This window comes from Oryx dammah, unplaced genomic scaffold (genome assembly GCF_014754425.2).
Source record: "Oryx dammah isolate SB20612 unplaced genomic scaffold, SCBI_Odam_1.1 HiC_scaffold_1, whole genome shotgun sequence".
Classification (NCBI taxonomy): domain Eukaryota; kingdom Metazoa; phylum Chordata; class Mammalia; order Artiodactyla; family Bovidae; genus Oryx; species Oryx dammah.
The window spans coordinates 47408418-47428602 of NW_024070185.1; the positions used below are offsets into that span (position 1 = coordinate 47408418).

Consider the following 20185-nt stretch of genomic DNA (forward strand, 5'->3'; position numbering starts at 1 on the left):
TGATCCCATCTGACTACTACTTTCTTCTAGCAGTGCTTCTTAGACATCTAGGTACACTCAGTTCACCTGGGAATCCTGTTAATATTCAGTATCTTAGTTATTAGGGTAGGACCTGAGGTTCTGATTTCTAACCGACCGCCAGAATTCTGATGGTTTTGGTCTATTATCACACTTGGTAGCAAGATTCCAATGTGGTTGAACCTGAGCATTTCACAGTGCAATACATTACTTTGTTATAAATTCCTTCTTTATTTTAGTAAGCATATTACTTTATTTAAAATACCAACTGAAGTTTATTATTATGAATTTCATTTAGGACAGTATTGGGGAGGTTGTAAAATATTTCTATAAAAATGAGATACAGGTTCAAGAGCCACTCTGGAGGAAGTCTTCTACTTTACCTAAATAAACATATACAAGAATATTCCCTACACCGTGTTTAATAAGAAAACAATTGGGAACCACTAAAATCACTAACAGAAACTTGGTATAGTCACATAATAAAACACAAACCAAATGACAATAATAATTAACTAGAGCTACCTGAATCAGCACAGATAAATCTTGGCTTGTTCAGTGAAGAAAGTAAGCTACAGATATAAAAAACATACTTAAACAGTCTTAAAGCAATAAAAGAAAAACCATATAATGTTCATGGATATAAAGGAATGTAGTAACGTATAAAAAAGGAATGTAGTAACGTATAAACACATGGATAGGAGGGATGCATGTCAATTTGGGGTTTGTGGTTGGGAGTGTGGAAATAGGATTTAAGAGGGGTACCAAGTATAGGGGAAGCTTTGTTTTGTAGTTATAACTTTCCAACTGGGTAATGAGTGCATGAATATTCATTATGTTATAAGTTAACAATACTTCTATTACTATCTTATTTCTCACTTCACCTGAATTGGCAAAAACTTCCTAGACAGAAGTTTGGAAAACACTGCTCCAAAGGAAAGGATTCAGAATCAGAAGTCAGAAGACCCAGATTCAAGTCTCAGTTCTGGTTCTTACAAGTTGTGTAGCTTTAGACAATTCAGATAATTAAACTTCTCTAGGCTTCACTTCATTTGTAATAAAGTCATAAAGCATCATTTTTCCTCTCCAACTCAGAAGGCTGGGTTTGAGACGCATATTGGTATGTGAGAAATCTTTAATAGCATAGGAAAAGTAGGAGTAATTTTTGAGAAGAGCAAAACCTTGGATATAGTAGAAATAAAATCTATCAGTAAATAAAGCAACCAACTCAATCTATCACTCTACTTGCTTGTCATCACTGATTCTAAAGATATGACGCCAAATTATATATTCTTAACATTGGAGAAAATTAGAGTTTATCATTCCTAAGTGATAGCATATGGATAGAGTTTCCCTATTATAACTACGTTTATCCTAATTCTTCACCAAGGAAGTGAAATTCATAATACAAAAACAAACTTAAAGAGCTGCATTAAAAAGCACTGTTATTCACTAAAACAACCAATGTCACATAACCAGAAGAACTGTTGGTTCTCACTGCCCTTTCTACACAGTGAGCAGGTGGCACATTTTATTAGCCCTATATCACAGATGGAGAAACTGACTCAGATGTGAGATAGCATGCCTGGAGTTGTAGACCAATTCAGTGACAAAACTTGGAACAGACACAGCCTATTTCTTCTGTGTTCATTAAATTGTCCAAAACATTACATTGCCATGATGCTTTATGGTAATTCTCCCTGTCACAGGAAATAGAATATTCTATGTCAGAGGTCATAAACATTTCAAAACAGGCAAAGATACTCAAGGAGCAAGCCACTGATCAACTACAGTACTGCACAGCAACAGACAAAATTAAAACTGCCTAGCCTGCTAAAAATCTAATCCTATCCTTGCCAATTAACCTTATTAACACTAGAGTAGGAGAAAAGAGAGGTCAAAATATGGGTGAGGGTGCTATTTATTTCCTCCTGGATCTCAAGTAATATAGTAATTATTGCCCAACAGGGACCTTATTTCAAGTTGAAGCATGGCTATCTCCACTGCTCTTCTCTAAGTTAGCCTCCACTCCTACTTCCAACAAGAACTGGGTACCCAATTAGAACACTGTCAATTATGATAATTACCAAAATATTGGGTATGATTAGATATTAGATAAATCATCCAAATGAGTTTATGCTATAAACATATGAGACAAACTCTTTACCAAAAAAAGCTCATCATATTATGTCTTCTTGTTAATGTAAGCTTGACGAACGCTATTACAACATGTACCTGGCTTTTTACTGATTCATTAGGTAGTTTTAAACGCTGACACAAGAACTCCAAAATTCTTTTTACTTATTGGAGCCTTAAAAAAAAATCAATGGATTATCTTGCGGATCAAGAACTGTATATTGCAAAAAAACTATTAAACATGAATACCTTTTCATAAGCTAAGAGCAAAAAATTAAAGGTCTCCCTGCATTCCGTTACTCACTCTTCTGCTTAACAAATACAGTTCACACCGACTTTGATAAATCAACGTGTCGTTTTTGAAAGTTGTGTCCTGGTATTGGCAGAAATCACCATGGATCAAAGCTCTGAACATTTCTTAAAAAAAAAAAAGCCAGGGTTAAACTCCCTTCTTTAAAACACCTCTTCACAACAGTACAACCTAACTTGACAGAACTTTTCGTTTCAGGGTTCAAAAAAATTCCAACAAAACACTAAATTTTCAATTCAAAAACAATTCCTGGTGAGCTTATCCTAGAGTTCGAGTGAAGCTCGATCATCGAGAGAAAAAGACCCTAGAACGGCCGGACCAAAACACACAAATCACCAAGGACCCGGCATGATTCGATCTAAAAATGAAGGCTGGCACATTCGAGGACATTCAGGAGAGTTTTCAGGCGACGCGAATTTCACAATGAGCGAGGGTGGGAATGTGACCCTGACCCCATCTTTCCGTCCACAGGGCGAAGAGCAAAAGATGAAATAAGACTTCTCTGCAAGGAGGACCCCAAACCTTCCCCAATCGATCTGTCCGTCCCTCTCCCGCCCTCCGACTCCCGCAGCCTCATCGACCGCAGACTTTCCTACCTCTCCCCTTCACCGAACCAACAGACAACCTTCTCAAAATCCCAGACCCGATCGGGAGTGGCTTCTCTGCCTTTCCCAGCGCCTAGAGGAATCCCAGTCGCCAACAACAAAGACGCCTCCCGTTCCCCTCCCCCGCCCGGCCCCGGCTCGTCACTCCCGCGCTGCGTCTCCCGGCCCAGCGCCCCCTCCTCCAGGCCGGCCGCAGCGCCCGGGCCCCCACCTCCCCGCCGCGGCCCCACGCACCTGCACCTGAGGGCCGCAGCCAAGGCGTCAGGCTGAAAGGGCCGGGAGAGAACCTCTGCCGCCGCGCTGTCCTTTACGAGGCGCGATCCACGCTGCCGCTGCCGGACTCTGCCCGCCTGCGGGCGGGCCCTGCCGAGAAGCCAGGAACGAGGGCTGCAGCCCCCGGCGCCGGGACGTGGAAGGACGGCGGCGCCCGAGGGGGCCGGCTTAAGCTCCTGAGTCTCGCCTCGCGCCGACCCTGTTCCTCCACACGGGCTCGTGTTCTGCTGACTAACGGCCCCGGCGAGAGGCGCTGGAACGGCCGCCTCCGCCGCCGCGGTCGGCTGCTCTTGGGCCTCACGTCCCGCGCGGCCGTGGTCGCAGCTGCCACAGCCGCCGCCACCTCCCCTTCTGGCACTGCAGACACCACCCAGACCCAGCCAGATCTTTCTCTAATTCTCTTTTCTTCACTCCCCTACAGCCTGATGGCCGCGGGGCTCGCTCTCGTGGCGGGAGGCTGGAAGAGAAAACCTGGGGTTTGCGGAGAGCTCACGAAGCTAGGAGTTGGTTACTGACTGTAGGAAGATGCCAAAGCTGACCCCGGCTCCAGCCTGCGAGCGGGCCGGGGGTGGGACAGAGTCTAGTTTAGCCGGACTTCCACCAATCACAAGCAGCCCGGAGGTGTAGGGCCCAGGAGAGGCTGAGCAGAGTCGGCAGGAGGCGGGGATTGCGGAAAAGGAGAGCCGATAGAAGCAAGGCCTCCCCGCCCCTCGACTTTGATGGACTGCCACATTCGGACCAATGGGGGAATTCTCGCTTCGAAGAAAGCGGGATTTTTAGGCCGGGTTTGAGAGAGAGAGGCTGCGGGAAGGGGGAAAGATCAAGACTGGGCGGTTTTAAAAGGGCCTTGAGGGCGCTGAGAGGCCTGGGGGTGTCCTTTGACCTCCGCGAGGAGTCACGTGGGTATGCCGGGGGCGGGGACAGAAAGGCTGGTTAAGTTCCTTCCGGGTCAGTGGTAGAAGCGTGAGCTCCGTGGGATAGTTCCTCGCAAGTTACTCTTCCCTGCATCTTCCTTGTCCCAGAGCGAGGCGATTGTCGTTTCGGCGATGAGCTCACAGAAAGGGAACGTGGCTCGTTCCAGGCCTCAGAGGCACCAGAATACTTTTAGCTTCAAAAATGACAAGTTTGATAAGAGTGTTCAGACCAAGGTAGGAACCTGCCTGTTGCACTAAATCTGACTCCAGGGAGGAATGGTTCAGTGGAGGGGAGAGAAGGAGGAGTTGGCGAAGGCAAATGTGGACCGCAGCCCAGAGTTTTGGCTGCACTGCAGCCCTTTCTAAAATGATATTCCCACGTCCTTTCTTTGACCTGCATGTGTTGTCTCCTCGTAAATATTTATGTTTGGCAGTCAACATTTAACTAATTGTATAGAGTGAACGGGACCCTCATCAGGTCTAAAATGCAATGGGAAAATCGCCGTTGAACGTTCCCATCTGAATTACATATTTGCAGTAGGAAAACGAGGTTTATGGCGCGAGTGTCTTTTTCAAATGTTGCACTAAGTCTATGCAGTCACTATTTCTTTTTGGAAAACCCCAGGCCCATAGGTTTGTAGGGAGAGTGTCAAAGTTCTGAAGTGCTCTTGGCCCCAGTATCTGCACCCACATAATGGGAATTTCTCTCTCATTTGTAAGATTGTTTTGAGAATCAAATTATTTGATCAATGTAAAAATGCTTGTTTTGCTGTTTATATTTCTTTAGACGATTTCTTTAAGCTGGAAGCAGATTCAGACTGAATACATAGCCAGAAGTCTTGGGTTATATGCACCTACTGATTTGCTGTTAAGTATTTCCCCCTCCTCCCTTAGCTGTAAGGAGTGGAGATAATCGAAGACAAGAGCAGCTTGGGGGCAGCCTCCAGTATATCAAGTAAACTTGATATTAACATAAAACTGGAGCCCAGATTTGCTAGATGTATGACTTAGTGTCTTATTTTAGTCTTACTTTGATCACAAATGAGAAACCTGCCAGTATTATTGTGAAGTTAAAGTAAATCATGTATATGAATAATCTGGATCATAATTAGTGTCCGACAGGTGATTAATTTCTCAACATTAGCTGCTGCTGCTGCTGCTAAGTTGCTTCAGTTGTGTCCGACTCTGTGCAACCCCATAGACGGCAGCCCACCAGGTTCCCCCTTCCCTGGGATTCTCCAGGCAAGAACACTGGAGTAGGTTACCATTTTCTTCTCCAAGGCATGAAAGTGAAAAGTGAAAGTGAAGTTGCTCAGTCCTGTCCAACTCTTAGAGACCCCATGGACTGCAGCGTACCAGGCTCCTCCGTCCATGGGATTTTCCAGGCGAGAGTACTGGAGTGGGCTGCCATTGACTTCTCCCAACATTAGCTACAAAAGCAAAATGACTATTTAGGGTACCCAGTGACTTCCTTTTCCTTTCCTCTTTCTATTTTCACTATACAGATATTTAAGGAGCATCTTTCATGTCCAAGGACCTATTACATGTGTATACAGTGTTCAAAAGAGTTGACTCTGGCTTCAAGGAACTTACGGTTTTGTGGGTCATGGGACAATAAGCACAGAGATGTATAATTATAAATTCTGATGAAGGGAAGCACAGTTGAGTGAAGAGTAGGGGGTATTATTTTTGAGTGGATGTTCAGAGGCCCTCTTCTTCCTCTTAATTTGGTTCAGATTCAGAAGGAAAACCTGGAGCAACATTTGGGAAGACTTTACCAAGTTTGTGCCTGTCATCAATAGGTAAAACACAGTAAAAAGCTGTGCTATTCCAAATAGATGTCTGTCTTGTTCTGTGTTCTTACGCTGTTTTTGCACAATCATTTACTTCTGTTGTTTTTCATCAGGTGATAAAAAGCTGTTTGTTTAATAAGTGAAAGTGTTAGTGGCACAGTTGTGTCTGACTCTTTGCAACCCCATTAGCCTGCCAGTCCATGGGATTCTCCAGGCAAGAAAACTGCAGTGCCTTGCCATTACCTTCTCCAGGGGATCGTCCTCATCCAGGGATTGAACCCAGGTCTTTTGCATTGCAGGCTGATTCTTTACCATCTGAGCCACCAGGGAAGCCCTGTTTAATAAGTAGTGGCAATGTAGCTTTCTGTGCTTCTTGTCCTTATAAGTACTTCTTGTCCTAGCACATCTTCCTAGACTTCCTGTACTTTTCATTGTGTGTTTTCTAGTATTATCTAACAACCTTGTCATTATGGTCTCATATCTTTTCATGCATCTCAAGTTCAGTTGCTAAGTTTCATTCTGTTTATTACTTTTATCGTTCATTGCTTTGTCTCTATTAAATTGTGAGGAAGTCTCATTTGTACATTGGTGGAACCACCAGGTGCTTTGTTACTGAAGGTACCAACAAAAACAGCAAGAAATATTTTACTGAGAAAGGATCATTAGGTTGATTGTTCCTGTGTCTTACGGAAGTATAATAAGGAATGCTACTGCATTCATGGCAAATTCTTGAACCAGCTATGTTCAGCTGTCGAAAGCCAGGATTTTGTTGTAAGCATCTGATGGTGTCTTCATTCCTGTGCTTTAGACCAGAAAGGTGTTTGACTCAGTGACATCTATCAAAGGAGTGCTAAGATGTGCATGGTTCTCTATGACTCTCTATGAAGAATTGTAATAACAACCTGACTACTTTGTACCTCATTATTTTGTAGGAGTCTTGCAGGATAGTTCCCCTTCTCCTCTGCCAAGTAGTTTATCAGGACTGAAATTAAAAGTGGGATAATGAGATGTTTTATTGAAAAACAGCTTATAAATTTCAGACAGTATCCCAAAAAGATACAGATGGTAGCTGTCTTAAATATATTCTCAAAGAGGAGAGAAGCTTGGCATTCCAAATGCCAAACTTGAACCAATGAGTCAAAGTAAAAGAGATAGGTTTCAGCTCAACATAAGGGAATTGTCTAATAGTGATTAGTGTGCACTAGAATTTTATAACCTCCCTTTCTCTGGGGTTATTAAAAGAAGCTTCTATGGCCATTGGTCTGCAGTACCCTCTCGTGACTTGCAGAGGTGGGGTGGAAATGGGAGTAGTTTTGTATCTCTTCTAGTCACTTGGCACTAAAATATTGATTATATCAAGACAGGCTTGTGTCCCTTACTGGAAAGGCACTGATGTGTAGTGGAAGGAATCTTGGACCAAGAAAACAGACCCACATTGTAGCTCCTGTTCTGTTTATTTTGCTTTGTGATTTAGACTGTTTACATACAGCTGTTAACCTATGCTACAGGGGCTGATATTATCTTTTGGGTTACCTTCCTGTCACAGTTTCTATGGAGATGATTACAAAAAATATTTTTAAGAAATAGTGATACAAATATACACCAAGCATTAGTGTATGATAATTTATATGGACTTGCAGTTGCTCATAGCATAAAAAGTTGATTAGAAATGTTTGTTGAAAAATATTGAAACACAAAAATGTGTAAAATAAGTGAAAGTACCTTTTTCCAGGCCTATTTGTCTTCAGATGTAGTCATTGTTAACAGTTTGATATGTATGTTTTTAGACATCTAAGCACAATATAGTACATATGAAATAAAATACATTTCTCCTTTTTCATTTAGAAGATTGGGTATATCAGAACATAGAGATTAAGGTCTTTTTTAATGGTTGTGTAATATTCTGTCATACATATGTAGAAGCTTAATTACTTTCCTATTAATAAACTTTTGAGTTGTTTTCAAATAGTTGTTTTTCAAATAGTACACAACTTTGACAAATGAAGCTGCAATGAAATTCTTGAATTCGCGTTATTTGTTCCGCATCATTTATATGGTACCAAACATTGTGGTAGATACTAGGGGTATAAGGTTGAGTGTAATATACAGCCAGGCCTTTAATTGAAGCATATAGTTTGGTGGGTAAGGTGACAGGCATTAAGTAATCTTTTGAGTATGTTAATATGAATGGAAGTAAGAGCTGTGAAGGAAGAGTCCAAGGGAACCTTGAGAGTGTCGAGCAGGAAGTCTTGATTAAGTTAGGAGGGTTTAAGAAAGCTTCCCTGAGATCTGAAGGATGGATAGCATTCAACTGACTGAAATGGGAAGAGCATGTCTCATCTCCTTAAGGATGCTATTTGTTTCATACATGTAGCCAACGTTGTTTTTATTAGCATGTTCGAAAGCCTTAGAACCCCAGGATCACATGATCTTATTGATGGGGCAGGAGTCAATTCTGTGGTCAGTAGTAGATCTCACTGTTAGAGGGTAATAGTGCCTGCAGCGCAGGAGACCTGGGTTTGATGCTTGGGTCAGGAAGATCCCCTGGAGAAGGAAATGGCAACCCTCTCCAGTATTCTTGCCTGGAGAATCCCATGGACAGAGGAGTCTAGCAGGCTACAGTCCATGGGGTCGCAAGAATCGGATACGACTTAGTGACTTAAACCACCAGTGTACATTACTTAGACGTTTTGCAGTTTAAAAAAGTGATTTAGCCAAAACTTGCTTGGCTGTGCACTTTGGTTTACATAACACCAGTTGCACTTGAATTAATTTGGGGGGAACACATAACATGAAGTAATTTGGGACAGGGGAACACATCCCTTTCGGGAAACTCTTGTTATTACCTGGAAAAGGAAAATGTGAGGCTATATTCTGTAATTAGTTTTGGAAATGAAGTTTTGTTAATAATAGCTAATGCTTTGTACTTAAGTGTGTTAGCAACTGTGAATACTTGATCTAGATTATCTAATTTGATCTTCAAAATAACTCTAAGACAGATGCTACAATTTTCCCGTTTTTGCCTATTGGGAAATGAGTGCTCAAAGTTGTGTTACTAGTACGTGGCTCTCCATTTATTAGGTAAGGTCTGTGCTGGGAGACCTCAAAGAACAGGTAAATCAAAAGCCCCTTTGTGTGTATGTGTGTTGGCTATTGTTTTTTAAGACTGTGTTTTTGTCTGTAATAGAGGCATTGTAACAGAGATGAGCTTTAGTGTCACTGACCCCAAACACTGCCTGTTTGAAATGTTCCAGGGAATGCATCTCTCCTCGCAAAGTGTTGCCCCAGGAGTGTCACGTAACACAGGTATAGGCTGGTTGGATTGGAGTGGGTCGCATCTCGTCAGCCGGGGCTGTGGAGCAGGGATAGGGCTCGTCTCACTCATTTTGTGTGAAAACAGATGCCAGTTCTGTCAGGCCCCTCAGCTTCTGGTTTGGACAGATATGATTACATTTATACAGCTGAACAGGATTCTGTGTTTACAAGCACCTTTATTCACAATAGCCCAACAAATAAAAAAATACAAATATCCTTCAACAAGAGAAGAGATAAACAGATTGTGTCAATCATACAATGAAATACTACTCTGCTGTGTTTTTTTTTTTTTAAAGCTACTGATACATGGCAGACATGTAGATAAGTCTCAGAAACGTGTGAAGGGAAAGAAGTTGGGTATTTCTCACATCTATAGAAATCTGAACAGTAGTTTGCCTTGGGTGGTGGGGGAATTGACTGGAAGGGGCTCAAGACAACTTTCTGGAGTGGTGGAAACATGAAGATCACAAAGCACTTATTGAAGCGCATTGAATTGAGCCTTTAAGGTCTGTGCATGATACATAAATTTTATATCAATTAAAATAGATATTACAGTAAAATGACTGATTAACCACTCAAATATTGTAAAGTTCTGTTTTTGTTGTTTGCTTTTGTGTTTGGGCATATTGTAGAAACACTGCCTATTGTCAGTATTTTTAAAAAGAAAACTACTTTATTAACTTCTCTAGAAAGAAAACAAATGACAGGTCAACATTCTAACGTACTGAATATCTTCAGTTCAGTTCAGTTCAGTCTCTCAGTCGTGTCCGACTCTTTGCGACCCCATGAGTCGCAGCACGCCAGGCCTCCCTCTCTATCACCAACTCCCGGAGTTCACTCAGACTCACATCCATCAAGTCAGTGATGCCATCCAGCCATCTCATCCTCTGTCGTCCCCTTCTCCTCCTGCCCCCAATCCCTCCCAGCATTAGAGTCTTTTCCAATGAGTCAACTCTTCGCATGAGGTGGCCAGAGAACTGGAGTTTAAGCTTCAGCATCACTCCTTCCAAAGAAATCCCAGGGCTGATCTCCTTCAGAATGGACTGGTTGGATCTCCTTACAGTCCGAGGGACTCTCAAGAGTCTTCTCCAACACCGAAGTTCAAAACCATCAATTCTTTGGGGCTCAGCTTTCTTCACAGTCCAACTTTCACATCCATACATGACCACAGGAAAAACCATAGCCTTGACTAGACGGACCTTTGATGGCAAAGTAATGTCTCTGCTTTTGAATATGCTATCTAGCTTGGTCATAACTTTTCTTCCAAGGAGTAAGCATCTTTTAATTTCATGGCTGAATATCTTAGTTAACCGCAAGTCAAAATAATTCTAGTAGCTGTCTTCTAATATTTTCCCATCTTGTAAGCTTTTATTTACAAACTCCAGTCATGACACTTAAGTATTGTCTCTCTGTAAGAGGAATTCAGATGATCATTACAAAGTGAGAATCCCCTGGTGTCCAGTGGTTAGGACTCTGTGCTTGCAGTGCCGAGGGCCTGGATTTGATTCCTGCTTCAGGAACTAAGATCCCAAAAGCCATGTGGCATGGCCAAAAATAAAAAACAAAAAAACAAACCAAAATTGATCTTGTTCATAAGATTACTGAATCTGGATCTTATTTAACAGGGTAGAGTCATAGTAATTTAGTTGGCCATGATGCCTGCTCTGTAAAATGAGTGAATAAAACCTAAAGGGTACTAGTGGTAAGGCTCGTTTTGTTCGGGGTAGCTTGGACTCAAGTGATATGGGATCTTTGTCTTATATCTTCTAGCCCAAATATGCTGTGCTTTAGGAAATGGTCTCATATTGGTTTAGGTAATCTCTGGGGTGAGTAATTTTGATATGAGAGATTAAGTGCCAGTATGAGAATAAATGTTATTTCCTAATCAATGGGTTTCAACAATTAAAGTTTAAAGAAGTGGGTAGCCATTAAATAAATCTTTAGCTTGGCAATGGTTTCCATTATAGTTTTAAGGTAACCATCTTTGGCACTCTGGAGATCACCTGGGACTTCTTTTGATCTTTTTTCCAAATTGGGAAATGTTCTTCGTATATTCACCAATGCTGTCTATTACATGTTGTTTAGTTGCTAAGATGTTTCTGACTCTTTGTGACCCCATGAACTGCAATGTGCCAGGCTTTTCTGTCCATTCACTTTCTCCCAGAGTTTTCTCAGACTCATGTCCATTGAGTTGGTGATGCCCTCCAACCGTCTCATCCTCTGTCACCCCCTTCTCCTCTTCCCCTCAGTCTTTCCCAGCATCAAGATCTTTTCCAAAGAGTTGGCTCTTTGCATCAGGTGGCCAAAGTATTGGAGCTTCAGCTTCAGCATCAGTCCTTCCAATGAACATTCAGGACTGATCTCCTTTAGGATGGACTGGTTGGATCTCCTTGCAGTCCAAGGGACTCTCAAGAGTCCTCCAACACCACACTTGAAAAGCATCAATTCTTCGGCATTCAGCTTTCTTCACAGTCCAGCTCTCACATCCATACATGACCCCTTGACTAGACAGACCTTTGTTGGCAAAGTAATGTCTCTGCGTAGATAGCATATTCAAAAGCAGAGGCATTACTTTGCCGTCAAAGATCCGTCTAGTCAAGGCTATGGTTTTTCCAGTGGTCATGTATGGATGTGCGAGTTGGACTGTGAAGAAAGCTGAGTGCCGAAGAATTGAAGCTTTTCAACTGTGGTGTTGGAGAAGACTCTTGAGAGTCCCTTGGACTGCAAGGAGATCCAACCAGTCCATTCTGAGGAGATCAGTCCTGGGTGTTCTTTGGAAGGACTGATGTTGAAGCTGAGACTCCAATACTTTGGCCACCTCATGCGAAGAGTTGACTTGTTGGAAAAGACTCTGATGCTGGGAGGGATTGGGGGCAGGAGGAGAAGGGGACGACAGAGGATGAGATGGCTGGATGGCATCACTGACCTGATGGACATGAGTTTGGGTGAACTCTGGAGTTGGTGATGGAGAGGGAGGCCTTGCATGCTGCAATTCATGGGGTCACAAAGAATCAGACACGACTGAGCGACTGAACTGAACTAGGTTGGTCATAACTTTTCTTCTAAGAAGCAGACGTCTTTTAATTTCATGGCTGCGTCACCATCTACAGTGATTTTGGAGCCCAGGAAAATAAAACATCACTCTTTCCACTTTTCCCCATCTATTGGCCACGAAGTGATGGGACCAGATGCCATCATCTCAGTTTTTTGAATGTTGAGTTTTAAGCCAACTTTTTCAGTCTCCTCTTTTACCTCATCAAGAGGCTCTTTAGTTCCTCTTTGCTTTCTGCCATTAGTGGTATCATTGGCATATCTGAGGTTGTTATTTCTCCTGCAATCTTGATTCCAGTTTGTGATTCATCCAGTCTGGCATTTCACATGTTGTACCCTGCACAGCAGTTAAATAAACAGGATGACAATATACAGCCTTTATGTACTCCTTTCCCAATTTTGAACCATCCTTGCTGCATGTCCAGTTCTAACTCTTGCTTCTTGACTCACATACAGGTTTCTCAGGAGGCAGTAAGGTGGTCTGGTATTCCATCTTTTTAAGAATTTTCTACAGTTTGTTGTGATCCACACAGTCAAAGGCTGGAGTGTAGTCAGTGAAGCAGAAGTAGATGTTTTTCTGGAATTCCTTTGCTTTCTCTATGATCCAACAGGGATTTAAGTTAAAAGTATCCTTCCCCAATTGACTTCTTATTATATTCAACATACTTTTTCACTTGACAAGGTGATTTTATCTATGATGAGCATTATTATAATATGTAGAAATATTGTGCTAATTGAAAGTCTTAAAAAATTTTTTAAAAAGTCAGTGCTAGTGAGTATTCACTATTTTGAATATTTTTAAGTACTGTGTTCTCTATCTTTTACACAAAATAATCTCATCCATGTTTGGGGATGTTTCATTTACCTACAGTTTCAAGGTGTTTACACTTGGGCAGGATCAATAAATCGATCCTACAAGTTCCTTAGTTTTAATGCCTGCTACAATATAATTTTTCCACATTATATGTGGAATTATATGTTTTAGACATTTCATTTTATGCATAATAAATGACAACTAAAATTAATTTGTCTTGATTTGGTCTATGTGTTAAGACATAGTACTGTACTCACTGTTGGATTATAAAATTTTATAATTACATTGTCAACTCTTGTTTCTGCTGCTGCTGCTAAGTCGCTTCAGTCGCTTTAGTCGTTCTCTACAGAAGGTAAATATTACCGTGTTAGAAATACAGTATTCTCAGAATTCTTCATCTAGGTAAATTAGTTCACCTGAGAGAGAGAGAAGGCGTCATAGTGTATATTAACTCTTCCCCAAATGGAGTCATTTTCTGTTTAGAGAAAAGCTGTGTAGTTGGAGTGTCGCCATTGGACAAAGAACCTCAGGGCTGAGAGTGACATACAGGCTGCTGCAGCGTTCATTGGGCATTTGTTGTTTTAAGCTGTAGGACTCTTTCCACACCTGCAGAAGTGTTGCTGTGAGGTCACAGGCAAGTTTACAGAGAACCTTGCTTATCCTCAGAACAACCCTGCTGTCAGCTCACTCCATCCTCGGTTGTTATTGGTCTTTTGCTCACCACTGACTTTTGTGAAAGGAAGAAATGAAATGAGAAGGGGATAAAGGAATAGCTAGCATGCCTAAAATTCCTTTCTGAAATTTTCCTTATCACTCCAGGGCAAATAGCACTTAAATATAGTGAATGAATTAAATAAACATTCCTCTTTTCACCTTGTCTGTGTGTGCAAGGCCCTCTACATGATAGTAATTATCATTAGGATTCTTTAATTGCTAAGCCGAAAGGGAGTTTATTGAAAAGATACCGAACTGCTCTCATGAAGCTTAGGAAAGGTATTTATTAGTTTGTTTTGGTTGATTTTTTAGTGATCAAAATTCCCGAGTTGCCCATTATTGCTGGGAAATTTTATACTGATTTGACTTTATGTGGATTCTAATTTGCAGTCTTTGAACTTTTCAATGCCCCGTTCCCTAACCATTCCAATTTGCCTTCTGGAATTGATAGTTTACTATCATCAGAGATGTAGTGTTGAAAATAAAATTTCTTTCACTTTCTTGCCCTGACTATTCCTGGGAACTCTGTTTCCCTGTAGTCTTTAAGTAACAATGTTTTATCACCCTGTATCTTCAACCCGTCATTTAGAACCCTTTAGAACCCTTTTTCCCATTTACTTCTTCAGTTTTCCTTCAGTTTTCCTTGCTCAAACTTCAGTTTTCCTTGCTCAAAACCCCACCTCTTCTGAAATACATGGCATCAGACTGTTGATCTCCTCCAGATCTATCCTTACATCCTCTTTAGTATCTGGCTCTCTGCCTTTCCACATTTTCCTGCCATCATAGTTCGTGATTGCTACAGTCACATGGATAATCAAATATCTTTTCTCTGTTTTTATATCCCCCACCTCAGAAATCTCCCGTGTTCCGATATTAAACCTTCATTGCTGGTAACTGCTCCTCTTACAAACTTGAACAAACAACAGAAACTGACCACAATCTACTTATCTGGTTTTCTTATTCCTCAAATAATGTTTTAAAATTCCACTGGGTACTCACGTGCATTAACTTTTCCACTTTTCACTGCACCTCATCCTTGTCCTTTTTTCCCTCATCCAGCATGGATACCATGTTCTATCAGTACAACTGCTCTTTTACACATACTTCAAATCCCTTATTTTTCTTCCCTTCTGTGGTACTTGCCTGACAGAATCCTCACCTTGCTTAGATCCAGCTTTCTATCCACCATTACATCTACCAAACTACCTGCATCTGTACCCATACACACTCCTTCCTGGTACAGTGGATGAAATGCCTAGCCCTCCCTGGGACTAGTCCCTTTACTTGCACTCTGGAGCTCATTTATTCTTGCTTACCTTTGGATTTTAAAAGGCTTAAGACTCCTCAGTTGTCCGTGTTCTGTTGTGTCATTAGTCTTTCCATCTGTAATGGGTTATGCCTGTTTGTTTGTTTTTAAATCCTCTTTAGATAGAATCCATGTTCTTTTCTAGCTCCACCCTATTTCTTTCTTCTTCTTTATAGAAAAGTTCTTGATCTCCATTTCTTTACCTCCCTTTTTTTTTTTCAGTCCCCATTTAAATTGTTTTTGTACACGTGCGTGCTAAGTTGCTTCAGTTGTTTCCGACTCTTTGCAACCCTGTGGACCGTAGCCCTTCCATGGGATTCTCCAGTCAAGAATACTGAAGTGGGGTTGCCATGCTCTCTTCCAGGGGTCTTCCCAACCCAAGGATGGAACCTGTCTCTTATGTCTCCTGCCAATGCAGGAGAGTGCTTTACTGCTAGCACCACCTACACCATTGTGAAAACCACTCTTGTCAAGGTCATTGATCTCTGTGTTGCCAAATCCTTGTGATGCTCAGTACTCACCTCATTCACTTGACTGGCAGCATTTGCCTCTCTAGCATTCTCCTGACATAGTTTTTTTAGGTCAGTCCATGACTTTAAATTCCATCTTTATGCTGATGCCTTCCAGATTTGGAACTCCAGGCCAGCCTCTCTCCTAAGCTGAAGAGTTGTTGTATATTTAACTACCTCAGTTCAGTTCAGTTCAGTCGCTCACTTGTGTCCGACTCTTTGCGACCCCATGAGTCGCAGCACGCCAGGCCTCCCTGCCCATCACCAACTCCCAGAGTTCACTCAAACTCACGTCCATCGAGTCCGTGATGCCATCCAGCCATCTCATCCTCGGTCGTCCCCTTCTCCTCCTGCCCCCAATCCCTCCCAGCATCAGAGTCTTTTCCAATGAGTCAACTCTTCGCATGAGGTGGCCAAAGTACTGGAGTTTCAGCTTTAGCATCATTCTTTCCAAAGAACCCCCAGGGCTGATCTCCTTCAGAATGGACTGGTTGGATCTCCTTGCAGTCCAAGGAACTCTCAAGAGTCTTCTCCAACACCACAGTTCAAAAGCATCAATTCTTCGGCGCTCAGCCTTCTTCACAGTCCAACTCTCGCATCCATACATGACCATAGGAAAAACCATAGCCTTGACTAAACGGACCTTAGTCGGCAAAGTAATGTCTCTGCTTTTGAATATGCTATCTAGGTTGGTCATAACTTTCCTTTCAAGGAGTAAGCGTCTTTTAATTTCATGGCTGCAGTCACCATCTACTTGACCTCTATTCTTGAAAATCAAAAAGCTTAACATGACAAAGAAATAACTCAATTTTTTTCTTGCTCAAACCTTTTCCTCCTTCTGTATTTCCCAACTCTGTTAACAACTCCGCTATTTACTGAGTTTCTCAAACCAAAATATAACAATTGCATCTGACTGTTGGCCTTTTTGTACATTCTGTGTTTCAGTTTGTCAGCAAAACTGTCCACTGTTTAAATTATGTTAACTTTTATAACCTTCTCATTACTTTTAGTTAAAGAGTATGATTGACTAAGACCTTTTTACCAGAAAGGATAGTCAAATAGACTGATTTCAAGCTGTGACTTAGAATTCCAGTACTGTCAATTTAGGCCATCATTCCTATAAGTGGATGCAGTCTGTTTTGGTTTTGATCATTTTACTTTGAGGAATAAAAATATTTTGAAGTGTATATATTGGATAGGAAAAAAAATTTGTCAGTTTTCAAATATATGATTTTGGCTTTTGGCCAAAGGTGCATGCATATGTGTGTGTGCTAAGTTGATTTAGTTGTATGCCACTCCGTGCAACCCTATGGACTGCAGCCTGCCAAACTGCTCTGTCCATGAGATTCTCCAGGCAAGAGAACTGGAGTAGGTTGCCGTGACCTCCTCCAGGGGATCTTCCCGACCCAGGGATCAAACCTGCATCTCTTATGTCTCCTGCATTTGGCCAGAGGCATCAATCTGTTATTCAAGATAGTGGCAGCGTGGTGTGGTAGGAAGACATTGATATTGGAGTCCAGAGATTTAGGTCAAATTCCCTAGTATTTACTTGTTCTCTAATCTTGGACAAATTTCTTAAGTAGTCAAGATTTTAGTGGGTTTAGTTATATTGTGAAAGTTAGTTAAGGTTTATTCAATGTTTACCTCACGTGACACCTGGCATGCAGTGTTAAGCATTCTGTAGATGCTAGTCCATTCCTTCAGCTTATATGATGTTCATCACGCTCACAAGCTACTCCTGCTCACATGCTACTCCCTCATTTATGTACTTCCTGGTTAATCCCACTGGAATGTCTCCCTCCTTCCCTGTGGCATTTATTGCCCTCATGACATACATGATGCATGTCTTAGTAGGTATTGGTATATATGTCTTGGCTTCTTTCTCTTACACATACATCACAAATGCCAGCAATGTCTGGCAGAAGAGGCTCAAGTATTTTTTTAAACTACTAATGGTGTAATATGTATGTCTAGTAGCAGTTCAGTGCTGTGGAATGAAGGAATGGAAATCAAGTAGTTCTTACTGACATTTGGCAATTAATTGTTGGTTTTTGTTAATTCATCTGTCTTTATTGACATCTGTCTTATTGTCTTATATAGCAAGCATTTGCAAAAGATGAGTATGATATGAATCCTTCATTCAAGAATCTCAGACTAGTAAGGTGAAAAAAGATAAATATGGGGCATTTTCATTTATTAAACTTTTGTTGAAGTATAACATACAATGTGTAGAAAAGTGCAAAAATCATAATAGAATTAAGTGAATTTTCACAGACTGAACACAGTCATGTAGTCACCACTCAGATCAAGAGAATGTAACTGGCCCCTCCTAGTCACTACAACCCTCTCCTCTAATAACGATTATTTTGATGAAGATGAAGTATTTTTGAATAACCTTAAAGTCATGGCTTTTGGAGTCAAAGAAGAGGTTATAGGTGCCCAGATAACCAGCCTTTCTTTACAGAAATAGTATTAGTGGGTGTAGACAAGCATCCTGATGGATCATATTAACTACTTAAATATACAACAAGACTTCATATAATCCTTCTTTGAAATGTAAAAATTGGTGTGATTTGATTTTCCGAGTGATTTAGTCCCTATAGGATTCCTGACTTCTAAAACTATCAAGAGTAAATTTGAACTTTCCTTTAGCTTTGGAGCTGATTATTTCAACCTCGTCCTAAATCTCTTCCACTTGATCTACTTCCTCATGAGGTTGAATTGCATTTTAAGAACTTTATGGTGGACATTTTCTTAGATATTTTATCAGGTTCATTCCTAATTGGAATAGTTGTATCTATATTCTGAAGATAATATAATTCAAATTGTCCTTATGAAACTGAGTTGTAACACATTTTGTTTTTGTTTTGGCAGAGTTATATGTTATTAACAAAGAAGTATTCTTGTAGGTGATAGAACTATGTATATAGAATAATTTTCAGTGGTGGTTCATTGGCATTAGAATTCTGTTATAACTTTATATTAATCACACCTGTTTTGAAGGCCATTTTCAACAGGGATGTGAAATACCAATCTAAACTAGGGATGATTTTAAATGTTTGTTGTTGTATAAAGATTTATATATTATTAAATGCTCCGCCCTGTCTTACCAGGTGGCTGACTTATTTGTTTTGACATTACTCATGTCCCTGAAGTCATCACATTGAGTAATATATTTGACATCATGGTATATACTTGCATATGTTAATATTCTATATACCATCATTAGCCTTTATCACAAGACATTGTGGTAATATGATATCATGTTTCCTGTAAACGTGAATACTTGTAGGACATACTTGTAGAATAGTCATGTGGGATAAGTTGTCATTTATCATCCATATAAAATGATATTAGGGTTACTTTTACATATGTGATGCTTTTGCTTTAATTTAAACTCCTCATTATCGAACCATGGATGGTTCTTTGACCCTCATATGATGATTTCAAGGTCAACTGTTTCCTAGTATATTTAAATAAAAATCTCTGGTTTCTTGTGCTAGTTAATTCTAATCTTAGAGATTCTCTAGGGACACCTTTATTAATGCCTTCATTCTCTACCCAGTAAGAAAAAAATCAGTCAAATTTTACTAAGGCTTCTAATTAAAAATGACTGACTGAAAGCATGCATTTATCTTTCTGTTTTTAAAATGAAATGACAGAGGGAAAAAATAAAGTTGCAACATTAGAAAAACTGAAAAAACAAAAAGAAATTTAAGATATAAAGTAGATGAGATTAGACTGATTCAACTAAGCATTTTTTGAATCTGTGTTATAATACAGATGGAAGTCAACGTTTTTCCAGTAAAACTCTGGAACAATGTCAGTATCAGAATTAATAAGATCTGTACCAATTTTTTGCATCAGGTGGCTTTCTCTATCATTTACCTTCAAGATAAGGTCAGAAGAGCAACTCTAAACTGGGGACATGCCATGAAAGACAAAGTCAGAGCAAAATTCTTGATCATTTCTGGTCTCAGAGCTTAACAAGGAATCCCTAGACTTAGAGGCAACGTGCTTCCTGTGCTACTAAAGCTAAAGCTATCAAGCTGTTAAGTTTTTTCCTGTCAGCTAGAGGCAAAAATTGTATAATGTTTGGATTCCAGAACTGTAGCATTTCTCAATTCTGCTCTAGTAACCCATTCTAGATCTGTTGATTATACTATAATAGTACTGTCCAGAACAACTTTCTGTGATGGTAGAAATATTTCAGATCAGTTCTACCCAGTATGGTAGCCATCAGCCACATGTACCTGTCGAGCATTTGAAATATGCCCAGTGGAACTAAGGAACTGAATTTTAATTGAAATTCCATTTTAATAGATGCATGTGGACAGTGGCTATCATATGGGGTAGTGAAGATCTAAACCCTCAGTTATAAATACGAGCAGACTTCTGAGAAGTGCTAAACTTTTTAGGAAAACCAA

General features: G+C 40.6%; 2 protein-coding genes across 4 annotated transcripts in view; one reads left to right on the forward strand and one right to left on the reverse strand.

Moving 5' to 3' along the window:
• Positions 1-3919, reverse strand: part of ABHD17B (abhydrolase domain containing 17B, depalmitoylase) — a 46228-nt gene extending 42309 nt beyond the window's left edge. Inside the window, exon 1 of one of the 3 annotated variants that reach the window (XM_040252555.1) lies at positions 2459-3171. In XM_040252555.1, coding sequence (XP_040108489.1) covers positions 2459-2569 — 111 coding nt within the window. In that variant the 5' untranslated portion in view covers positions 2570-3171. Of the gene's footprint in view, positions 1-2458; positions 3172-3303 lie in introns of those variants that run through there. The other 2 variants (XM_040252633.1, XM_040252801.1) reach the window with 2 other exon arrangements.
• Positions 3920-4265: 346 nt separating this feature from the next.
• Positions 4266-20185, forward strand: part of CUNH9orf85 (chromosome unknown C9orf85 homolog) — a 63306-nt gene continuing 47386 nt past the window's right edge. Inside the window, exon 1 of the mRNA XM_040253009.1 lies at positions 4266-4490. Coding sequence (XP_040108943.1) covers positions 4389-4490 — 102 coding nt within the window. The 5' untranslated portion in view covers positions 4266-4388. The remainder of the gene's footprint in view (positions 4491-20185) is intronic.